Raw genomic sequence first — 12,203 nt, 5'->3', positions numbered from 1 at the left:
ACAAACACACAGACACACACGCACACACACACACATATAAGTATATATCATATACCATATATCATAAGTATTATTGTTATTTAAAGATTTTTAGGTCATTTCTTGTAATTTTTGCATTTCTTCTTAAGTCGCTCATTTCCTTTTCCCCATAATTTTAAAGAAATCAAGACAATTTGCTCAGGTTTCAAAGGGTTAGATATGTTCTCTGCAGTTCCCAATCTTAGATAGTCAAACAGTTTTCTGTGGCATAAGCCTGTTTACACTTGGTTTTAGAATGGGTTTATGAGATCTGAACACAAGTGGACAACCGAGACACATCGCAGTTTCCACGTGTCTATCATTGGTCAATCACTGCTTGTAAACTGCTGTCAAACTGTCAAACTAAACTGATTAAGTAGGAATCAGGATTCTGTTCCTGCATTGCATATTTCCCACCTCAAAGGTTCTAAGAAATATATTTCAGTGCAATGTTTGACTATAAAATTCTAATGTGTGCTTTGCTTTGGCTTAACTGTTTTCAACATGGCAGATGGATCAAAAACTTTCTCTTTTAAGGGAGCAGTGGGGCTATGGTGTCATCGGTTTAGGAAAGATGCGTATGGGTTGTAAACACACAAACACAAGGGTGGCGTCTTCAGATTTGTTCACTCTGGGACCTGGTTTAAAAAAATTGCGTATTCAGATTCCCAGAGTGCCAGTTCCGTGTGGACGAAACGTCCATATGATAAAAAACTTTTGCGGACACACCTAAACTCTTCTCCGTATGGACATGGCCTAAGACTCATGGAAAAACTAACAGGAAGGCAATGCTGGGACGCTGTCACAAGAGGACAAGACAAAGTGGCACAGAGGAAAGACTAAATACTCTGAGGGAGGGTTTACAACGAAGACACAGGTGCAAATCATCAGGGCAGGGCAGGTCATCACACAGGCAGGAAACACACAAGAACAGGAAGTGGAGGCCTGAGATGAGGTAAGAGGTGAGTATCAAAATACAACAGGAAACACAAGACAATGAAAAAAATAATCGAAATGTAACTATCCTGGGTGAGAGCTTCTTTCTGTGCCAAAAACACCAGTTTCATGTGGAAGCTGCACTGCATACTCTTGCTAGTAAAATATGTCTTTTAGTAAATATTTTGGTCTGTCTATTTTTGGTGGTTTTGTGTCTCTGTGTAGTTGTTTCATGGTTACTTGTCATTCTTTTGTGTCTTTTTAAAGTCATTAAAAGTCAAATTTTGTGTCTTGTTTTGTCATTTTGTGTCACTTTAAAATAATTTTGTGTTTCCTTGGGATTTGGGGTGTCTCTTTGTTGATATTTTGTGTGTCTTTGTCATTTTTTGGTGTCTTTTAGTAAATGTTTGGGTTTCTTTTAGATTAATCTATATTTGTATTGTTTTATGTCTTTTTGAAGTTGTTTCTGTCTCTTTGTGGTAATTGTTTGTCTTTTTTAGGTATTTTTTGGTTGTCATGTGTGCCTTTATAGTCATTTTGTGTTCTTTGTAGTTGTTTGATGTCTTGCTGTGTCTTTTTGAAGTCATTTGTGTCTCTGAATTAATTTTGAGTCTTGCAGAGGTAAATTTGAGTGTTGTTTTTGTCCCTTTTTTAAACTTATTTTGTGCGTCTTTGCAGCTCATTTGCATTTTTTGCAGTCCTTTTGTGTCTCTTTATGGTCATTTTGTGACCCCTTGTGGTCAGTTTTATCCTTCTTCTGCTTGGTATGTGTTAACTGGACATATTTTGCAGGCTTGTGTCTGGCAGGCCTATTCAGTAATCCATCCATGCCTGCCAGCCTGGGACACAGGGGAGCCACCACAGACATACGTTGTAAAATGAGGCTCCATAATGGTCTTTGAGTACAGTAATAAAGCCTGGCAGACACACAATGAGAGTCTGGAGTCTTGTCTTGGTTTATTTCATATAAATGGTGCCATCTGCTGGTGTGAGTGGGTGCAGTCATATTTGGACACTGAACAGAGTGAAAAACAGCCCCGCAGCTGTTCAAATGAAACTCTTTATTCAGTATGTAGACACCAGAGGAATCCACCTTTACACTGCATTCACTTGATCCTTTTCTTATCAAAATAAATCATATCAAGGACAGGTAAATTTTTTACACACACCTCCACATAGTGTTTGACAGCAGAGGTTTTCAAATCTGAAAAGTCACAACTGGAGTTGGCTTCAGTGACTCCATGATGATGACTAACAGGAAACCTTCCTGAAAGCAGATTTGACCCCCCCTGCTGGATAACACCATGTAGTACATACAGTCATCTCACCACTAGCATGCCCTTTCACAATGACCCAGAAGTCAACTAATAATAAACACCTGTCCACAACAAATCTGACAACGCACAAGAATGATACATTCACCTTTGACCCGGGGATCACGTGTTTGTTCCTCTCCCGCAGAGGAACAGCGAAGACACCGAGATGGAAAAAAGCACACACACAGAAGGACTTCAGTAACAAACATGCAGGATTTCTTTTTGGAAACAGTGAGTTTGTTCAGCACAGGTTGAGGTGGCGATGCCGGCGAGCAGACGGACGGAGATAAAGCATCAAACATCAGAAAACCAGATCTCGAAACAATTGCATTTCAGTCCAAAAACAGAAGGAAATAGCTGCATGACAGTCATATACTGCACAAATTAACTTTCCAGAGTGTGAAATATGGCAAAAGAAACATCACAGACTATATGTTGACACTACATATCATTGTCATACAACTGATTCTAAAATAACTGAATATAACAGTACTGCACTTTTGTCATATTTGTCATCATTTTGTATGACTGAACAAACCCAGAAGAGAACATATTTTTATTTTGCAAATTACCTAATGCATTTTAACATCATAGCAGCAAGAGTTCCATTCATTAGAGGTTTTAAAGGGTCGCTCCACCCAAATCACAAAAAACATATTTTCTTATTTAGCTCAAGTGATATGTAGCCACACAGGTAGTTTGATTATTATTTGATTTGCCTAGATAGGCATATCAGAGATTTCCACCTCCAGCTTATCACAATAGATATGGTGCTTTAATGCATAGGCTAACTGGTGCCTAAGTCCTCATGAGACATGAGCTTAAAATATGTTTAAATATATATATCATAAATTATAATATTAGATATTTTCTGCATGGCCGTGAGCAATATTAGGCTGGGGACATCACAGAGGTTCACCGTGGACAGCAGATGATCATCAGCATAAAGTAATGGCAAAATCTATCATTTTATGGTTCCACAAATCAAATCAAATCAAATGAGTTGGCTGTGTGCTGATGTGCTGAGGAAGAGGGGGGAGAAGGATGCTGGAGGACTTTAGTGACTTTAGTGTCTGCACGAGGTCTACATTGACTACCTGTGAGACTAGTAAATGTGTTTTTTTTTTGGAATTTGGGTGAACTGATCCTTTAAGCATGGCTTTTAATTTCACTTTATCATGTGGTTCAAATCTCCAAAAACTACACTTGACCAGTTCCCTGGCATAGACGACTAAACACAAAAAAACTTTCTTCAGATGATGGGAAGTGGATCTTATGAGGGTTTTTCTGGACACACACACACACACTGTGTTCAAGATGAGAGACAAAAGCAAGAAAGCAGGACAGAGCAGCAAAGCTTCCAGCAAAGGTTTGGAAGGAGAGACGGGCTCAATGGAGAGAGAGGCACGACATTTGAGAAAAGGCCTTTGAGTTTTGGAGGGTGCAGCAGCAAGGCAGGAGGAGATAAACAGAGCAAGAGGACAAGACTAGATGAGGGACACTGTGAGGAAAGACGGTGAGACAGATAGAGACGAAAAAAGAACAAGGAGAAGAGCAGATAATAACAGCAGAGTATAAATTCTTCTTGACAAGGTCGGACTGCAAACGGAGAGCAGAACCCTTCGTGGCGAGCTCGGCGCAACGAGACAAACACAACACAGACACGAGAGAGGCAGAGAGGAAGCATTCAGACAAAAGGGTTCCAATCTTAAAAGTCTCTTACTGTAAAAAGCAGAAAATGTAAACTTCTTTTCACGTTAGAAATGTAGCTGCTGAAGTTGCCGGTTTTGACTAAACTACTAGATCGTTATTGACTTTTTTTTCTTATGGCCTTGTCATTCTTGCAAATTGCAGCAAAAGGCTTGAACGTCATCAACCATTAGTGGAATACTGATCACAGGTAAACAGAGGTCAAAAGCACCTTTGAATTTTGGCCGTCAAACAAACTTGTGGAGCAATACATTACATACATAAATTACTAAATATACATATAAAGAAGCAGAATTAGATGAATAACGAACGATTTGCACTTCAGTAAGAGTTTGGCATTTTGTTGAGTCTTGCTAAAGTGAGATGAGACATTTGATATCAGTATCATGTCTGTGCGATAAACTTAATGCTACTGCTCGTAGCCAGTTAGCTTTGCTTAGCATAAAGATTAGAAACAGAGGAAAACAGCCAGCCTGGCTCTGCAACTGACCAGGAAATACACTTATAAGATTTTACACTTATTTTGTTGTGAAGCTTTAAATGAACAAGCTACAGTGTGATAATTGGTGAAGTTTTTTGTTCCTGTGTAGCTTGTTTTCATTCCAAAGTCATAAAATACTGCTGCTTCGACAGTGCTTTTACGATCCTGATGCCAAAAGCCACTTTTCGCATCCACATGATATGCCCCTGAACAGCATCAGCTGTAAATGCGACCAGTCAGAACCGGTCTTGATGTTATTAAACGTGGCTGGATGGCACATGCTGCAGCAGCCTGATACACGCACCGGCAGCACCACAGAGAATGTGGCCAGACAGAGCCTGTTGTGTCTGCATGATATGCTGCTGGACGGTGTCAGATTGAAACGCTGCCAGTTACATGTTATTTAAAGAACACAAGAGCGCCTATAAAGGCGATGGCAGGGGCAGTAGATGGGTCCAACAAACCCCGAACTTTCATGTCCGGAGTCTGGTGAATGTGATGTTTTTTTCCACACCTTTCTATGTCCCTCCTTCCCCTTATCCAAACCATCCCCGGCAGCATGTGCATTTGTTGGCGTCTTGGTGTTCGTCGCCATGTGCTTTTACTGCATAAATATAACCACATGCAGCATCATCTCCCCTTGTGCTTGTGTTGACATACAGTAGCGGCATCCCAGAACATAAAGAGCAGATACAGATGTTTAAGTATGCAGACGTGGAAGCCCACTGCAAAGCGGCAACATGTGACGACTTGCAATGAGATGTGTTGGGCACACAATCCCCTTAAAACAGGCATGTCAAACTGGTCCACAGGGGGGGCCGGTGTGGCTGCAGGTTTTGTTTCCAACCAAGTAGCAGCACACCAGACTTGACTCATTTAATCAACTGATCTCCATCTTCAGACAGTTGATTGGTCAAACTGTGTGCTCTTGGTTGGTTGGCACAAAAACCTGCAGCCACACCGGCCCCCCGTGGACCAGTTTGACATTCCTGCCTTAAAACCACAGCTTGTTTTTACAATTATTTTGTTGTAAAGGATTAAATGAACAAAATACATTTAGACATAATTAGTGATCTTTCTTGAGACTCTGTTCCTCTGCCTTTGAAGAAAGGCTGGGGACCTCAGAATTCAATCCTTGCTCTTTGCAGACGATGTTGTTCTGTTGGTTTTATCTCACCGTGAGATCCGGCATTCACTTGGGTGGTTTGCAGCTGAGAGTGAAGTACTCAGGATGAGAGTTAGTTCTTCTAATGGGACATGGTTTTCTGCCAGAAAAAGCCCCCCTCTGGGTTGGGAGAGGGTTGTTGCCCCAAGCGAGGGAATTCAAGTATCGCGGGGTCTTGTTCCAATGGATGGTCAAACAGTGTGTGAGATAAATGGTTGGCACGTGTCAACAGTAATGCAAGTGAAACGCTAAACTGTCGTGGTAAAGATCGAGTTGAGCTAGAAGGCAGAGTTTTCCAATTTACTGGTCCATCTACGTCCCGATCCTCACCTATGGTCGTGAGCTTTGGGTAGTGACTGTAAGAATGAGAACACAGACACAAGTGGCCGAAATGGCTTTCTTCTGTGGGGTGTCCGGGATCAGCCTTAGAGAAAGGGTGAGGAGCTCAGACATTAGCAGGGAGCTCAGAGTAGAGCTCTTTCATGTTGAAAGGGGCCAGTTGAGGTGGTTCAGACATCTAAACAGGATGATTTCTGGTTTGCCTCGGGGCAGATCCAGAGCACACTGGTGGGATTATATATCTCGTCTTGCCTGGGAAGGCCTTGGGATCCCTCAGGAGGAGGAGTAGAGGGACGTCTTGAGTGCTTTGCTCAGCCTGCTGCACCTGTGACCCAGCCTCGGATAAGCAAATGAAAATGGATGGATGCATAGACCTTTGGGGAGAACCAGGCTAGCTGTTTCCTCCTGCTTCCAGTCCTTAAACTAAGCATAGCTACTAAATTTAGTTTTGAATAAGCCTATTTCAGAAAATACCAAACTATCCCTTTAATCTGAGCAAAACTGAGAGGGATTTAGACAGGGCAGGTTGTGTGAAGTCCAAGCCTTTTGCAGCTTTAACACATGCATTTGAGGGTAGCATGTGTGAAACAGCTAATGAGCTGCTGATATACAGAGTTTTATCTCCTCAGATAATTCTAATTCATTTCTGAACAGTAGCCTTTAAATCCTGCAAGAATGCCCAGGGCTTTGGCAACCAGCCACCTACACATTGTAAATTTCTAACCTTCAATTGTAGTCTTTAAAGGGTAACTGAGGTATTTTTTTTTAAAACCTGGACCCTATTTTCTATGTTTTTGTGTTGAAACAATAAATGTTAACAATTATATCTGAATTTTTACTCTTAAACAAAAGGTCTATCTTTGTAGGCATCCTTCCATATTGTTGTTAGATACACTGAAAAATGATCTGAGCCTGTCAGTGGCAAAAATAAGCTTTTAGTGGCCGTATTTTGACAGTACAAAGCTGCCCCAGGTGGTTCCTGGTAACTTAGACACAAAAAAATATTAAATAGTGTCCATGATGGAAAATAACAAACTTACCCTTTAAACTCTTTATATCTACAGCTCATTTTAAAGTTAACTGCATTGTCATTATCTTTTATTATTTACCAGGTGTTTGACTCAGAGATTACAGAATAAAAATCACACATCCTGTGATGTTTAAGAACATAGTCGACATTATTAATCAAATCATAAATACAAGACGGATGGCAGCAATGCTTGTTTCAGTGATATTTCAATAAATAATAGTCCAGAAATGAACAGTTATTCAGCAAACTGAGTAAACACCTGGTAAACAATTTGTAGTTTGGTGTTGAGGTTTACATGAGGACATTGGCACGTGTGTCTGGCAGTCGGAGCCCCACCAGGCCGCCGCCAACCAACACAGATGATGCCATCAGGATAGGGATCGCCTTGGTGATGCCAACCAGTGAGCCAAAAATCAGGTTGCCCAGCACCGCTGCCAGCTTACACATGGCGTTACAGAAGCCAAAGCCTGTGCCCCTGAACACAAGGAAAACACAGAGTCAGAATCTGTTGGAGGTACTATGATGCAGTTTCTGCAAAATGAAGGTAAGTTGCTCATGGAAGCATGCAGGTATATCTTTATTTTATTTCTCTCCTTGATCTACCAAAGGGTTTATGTCATATATAAAGATATGTATCTAATGACCAGTTCAATTCACATTTACTGAATGTAATCATTTCCTACAGCTAAAAACATGGTGAACAGATTTATCCAAACTGTTCATGTTTCTCAGTAACAGTCAGAGTTTGAATAAATCTGAGACGAATCCTGCAGCACTGCACATCTATAACAAATGTTTTAAAATAGTTGACATGTTAACTTCTAAAAGATAAAATGTGCAAGATATAGCCAGAATACTAGTTTAAAACATTCAAAAGATGAACTAACATTATTAACGGAATGTTAAGAAGGAAAGGCCAAAGTCTTGCAAGGGGTCTTGTACCCAGTGGCTGAACTGTAAAAAAGGGATTGGTGGGTGATATTTTGTCTTAATTGTATTTATGGGTATGGCAAAAAAATTGGATTGGATCGTAGGTGTTGGGCGATAACTACATTAAAATAAAAATGATAATAATCATTATTGAATTACAAATGTTTAAATATTGTGACTGCTGACTTTGTATTTCGGCTCTGTCTTTTGCACCAGCGAGAATATGAGCCACTTCAATCCATTTGTGTCACTATCACTTTATTGTGAAGATATCCTGTTCAATATTATGAGAATAAGCAAAAAAATAAAAATAAATAAATAAAAAAATAAATATAATATCTTAATTTTACCTGTATAAAATGACACAAAATGATCACTTTAAATGTGCTGTCTAACAAAATTTTCAGTAGCCACTGTGGCAAGGACTTAGCCTCTATACATAGCCTTTCTGTCACTGAACTACTGGGCACTCCCAGTACAATGTTAGCATATGATTTCCAATTCTGGGTTGGGCCACAGATCTTATGTCTGTGGGTCGGATCAGGTTTTGGAACTAATTGGTCATATGTGTCGGTGGCGGGGCGGGTGCATTATTGCATGTTGCAGTGGTGGTTCTGTCAGTGTAGCTTTCATTCTGCCTTCAGTCGAATGACAGACAACAAAGGATAGCTACAGCCCTCAGTCAATGGCACAGTAAACACAACGTTTGTCAGCAAAGACAGAATGGAAAGCAACAGTTATGTTAAACCTTGGCATGGCTTGTGTAATGCTGAACTCAACGATACAGAGCGCAGTTTATTTTCAGATGTTACCTGACAGTGGACATCATATTTATTTTTCACACGCCTGATCAAACCATTATCTACGTGAATCAAAGCTGGAGAGCCACCATTTCAGATATGCGCATGTGCGAGTTCAGCCATCGTTTTAGGCACATGCACATGTCTAAAACTGTGGCTTCTGGCTTGGCAGGACGATGCTTCTGGATCAGACAACTGCATGAGAAATTCAACAAACCTGAATACAAAGTTTACTTGACCAAGGTAAATATTAACTCACAGATTTTCAGCAGGTAGTTGTAATTTTGCATGTGCTGCCCTGATGTTAATTATTATTATTATTACTATAAATTCAGATTGTATGGGCCCAGTTGTAGACTGGTAGAATACTGCCCTCCATTTCTTGGCAGCATGTGGCCAGGTAGTACACATTGCACCTAGAACGCTTCTTAATCACTGATACAGTATGTTCAGTGGATCCATATGATTGGATCTGAAGTCCAAATGTTTCAAGAATACATTTGGAATATTCTGAGATTGTTCTACTCGTACAAATAATACTTAATACTACACCGTGAACACGTCAGTAACCAGTGAAATGAGTTATGTGAATGACCTGAAGTTATATATTTTTTAGGGATTTTAGGATATTTTGAAGGATATTGAAGTAAAATGACATGATAAAGAACTGATACTCACTCACACTTGTTATTACCTATATATTACAATTACTGATATGGGGTTAGTGTAATAATGCTATATATCTATGCATACACACTGTGCATGCGATGACTTCAGCACTAACCTCCTGTCTGTCGGGTACAGCTCAGTGGTGACCACATCCAGGGAGTTCCAGGCAGAGATACTGAGGCCGTTATAGAGACAGAGCATGAAGATCATCATGGACTCGCTGGTGCCGAACCAGAGGAAGAAGCAGCTGATGCCTGACAGCACCATGGAGCCACCTGTGGGGCACAACACCACGCATCTTTTACATCTCACAGAACAGCTTCATTTACCTCACCCCCGGAGAAAAAAAAGAGAATTTGATATCACACCCAACATGCTGAGGCGTCCTATTTTGTCCATGAGGAGGGCGGAGACGATATTTCCAGGCAGCACAGCCAGCGTTCCCAGGAAGTTGACAAAGTAGACCCAGTAGGCACTGTAGTCGTCGTCATATGTCATCTGACAGCCTGTCTTGTTGTGGTGGAAGGAGCTGTTGATCACTCTGGAGTTTGTTAGTTTGGTGTCGTCGATATCTGTGAGTGTGAGAGGCAAGCATTCAGTTTTTAAACTGTGTTTCAATAAGAAATAGGATACATTTTTATCTGCATTTTATGAGCCGATATCTTGCCTCTTTTTTCTGATCTTGCTGCTGCTGATGGGGTCTGTTAAAATCTGCATGCTTTTTTTTTATCAATTTATTTTTCTGATGGTGTTTAATTTGTTTTAATTGGTTATTATTAATCATTTTAGACTGCTTTTAGGTTTTCTTTGAGGTGCAATGCTGGATCACCAATCAGATAAAGCAGGTTAATTTTTGTCTCATTTTTTGGTTCAATAAACAGAAAGCAAGAGAGTGGGCATGAAATAAGAATAAATAAATAAATATACGGGAAACACTGGTACTGCATGAAGCGTGTGCATATGCATTTGGTTGGCTGGCCAGAGGTGCTTAAGACAAAGGGGAGAGTTGCCCACCTCTTCCAGTTTTCTGCCTACTCTTGCTTTAAAGAAATCATCACAAACTACTAACACATGGAAAACCTGTAGCCTCCTTGTTATGCCATCTTAGAAAAATTATCGTTAAGGTGTTCATTGTCCCATCTGACTCTTTGCAGGAAAGTAAAATATGCATATTTCCAAAAAATATCAAACTTTTCCTTTAATCTGGATGAGGCATTTTCATTAATAACTGCTTTAATAGAACTTGGACTCGTATATTTGCATTTTTTAATTTGATTCATAAGTGTAATCCTTCTCAGCTCTGTACAGTGTAAATGTCTGTGGGCTTTCTCTCTCAACAGAAAAGGTTTATTAATAATCTTCAGCAGCTGCTGCAAAGAGAAAACATTCCCCGCTCACCTCTGCTCTCATGACGCACTCTTCCCTCCCTCCCTCCCTCATTCTGTCTCTCCTCGTTTCTCTTCATCCTCTGCTCTCCAGAGACACATTGCTGGGGGCAAAGAGACTTCATTTCCCATGGGGCATTACCAGCAACCCAGCGTGCCCTTACTGTTTCTGTGTTCAGCGCTTTTCCTGAGTGCTGGAGGGGGAAGTATTTTTCCACCCTGCGCTCCCACAAGGTCTGATTCAGCTCCGCTTCCTCTCGCAACATTTTAAACCCCTTCCCCTGCCTTTGCTTTTCTTCCTGCGTGTGTTTTTGTCAGCTCCAAAATGATTGGATTGCACTTTTATAACACAGCCTGGATTTATTAAATGCACAGTCTGATGTTTTGTATGCTTTGGCAGATGTCTTGGTTAAAAAAATGTTGTGTTGAAGTGAATAGGAAGAGCTCACATTTAAAAATTAGCTGCTCAGAGAATCATGTTGATGTACCTGTTTGAGATCTAAAACATTGGATACAACTGGAATTATCACCATTTGGTTGTTTGCCTCCGCACACCAGTCAAGTTACAGTTTACATCAATGTCTGTAAAAACATAGACGTTTCACACACATCTTACCCCTGGCAGCACAGAAGATCTCCACAATCAGCACAGTTTCATTGTGGGCACCAAAGACTAGTTTCACAAATTAAGTGTCTGCCCAAACATCTCACCTCCTGAAATATTATATTATGTAAAGTGGCCAGAGAAGTTTTTTTTCAAAACATTATGATGCCACAGTGAAGCTGACATTCGTCCTTTTCAATATAAAATGTCATCACTTCATCATTATATCCTAGTAGCAGTTCTAACATGGGCACCCAATATTAGTGTCACCAATTCCGTATCTGACCAATGTCTCCCCTTCTGTGTTTTGACTTATGATGTCAAATATAATGGCCAAAAAGTGTTTTTGCAAAATATTACAATGTCACAGTTGACCTTTGACCTCTCGGATGTAAAATGTCAGAACTTTATCATTGTATTCTATAAGACATTTGTGTGACATTTGAGTGTGTGAATTGAGTTGAGTTATGGGTCAACACCATGTATTATTCACCGTGACCTTGACCTTTGACCACCGGATTCTCACCAGTTCATTCTTGAGTTCAAATGGATGTTTGAGGAAACTCCCCCAAGCCCATCTTAAGGTATTGTGTTCACAACAATGAGACAGATGCAAGGTCACAGTGAACTTGACCTTTACACACCAAATTCTAATTAACTCATCATTGAGTCCAAGTGAACATTTGTGTCAAATTTGAAGAAATTCCCTCAAGGTGTTCTTGAGAGATCGCTTTCACAAGAATGCAACGAATGTAAGGTGACCATTGACCTATGACCACCAAAGTCCCTTTGGTTAATCTTTGTTTCCAACTGAACATTT

General features: G+C 40.3%; 1 protein-coding gene across 1 annotated transcript in view; it reads right to left on the bottom strand.

Moving 5' to 3' along the window:
- Nucleotides 1-7,284: 7,284 nt before the first annotated feature.
- LOC121959920 (synaptic vesicle glycoprotein 2C-like) overlaps nucleotides 7,285-12,203 on the bottom strand; it is a 57,454-nt gene continuing 52,535 nt past the window's right edge. The window contains exons 11-13 of the mRNA XM_042509467.1: nucleotides 9,763-9,966; nucleotides 9,510-9,669; nucleotides 7,285-7,470 (exon numbers count right to left, since the gene is read on the bottom strand). Coding sequence (XP_042365401.1) covers nucleotides 7,287-7,470; nucleotides 9,510-9,669; nucleotides 9,763-9,966 — 548 coding nt within the window. The 3' untranslated portion in view covers nucleotides 7,285-7,286. The remainder of the gene's footprint in view (nucleotides 7,471-9,509; nucleotides 9,670-9,762; nucleotides 9,967-12,203) is intronic.

The sequence above is a fragment of the Plectropomus leopardus genome, chromosome 20 (assembly GCF_008729295.1).
Source record: "Plectropomus leopardus isolate mb chromosome 20, YSFRI_Pleo_2.0, whole genome shotgun sequence".
NCBI lineage: Eukaryota > Metazoa > Chordata > Actinopteri > Perciformes > Serranidae > Plectropomus > Plectropomus leopardus.
Note: the sequence above shows the minus strand (reverse complement) of the source record. Positions and strands in the feature narration are given on the sequence as shown.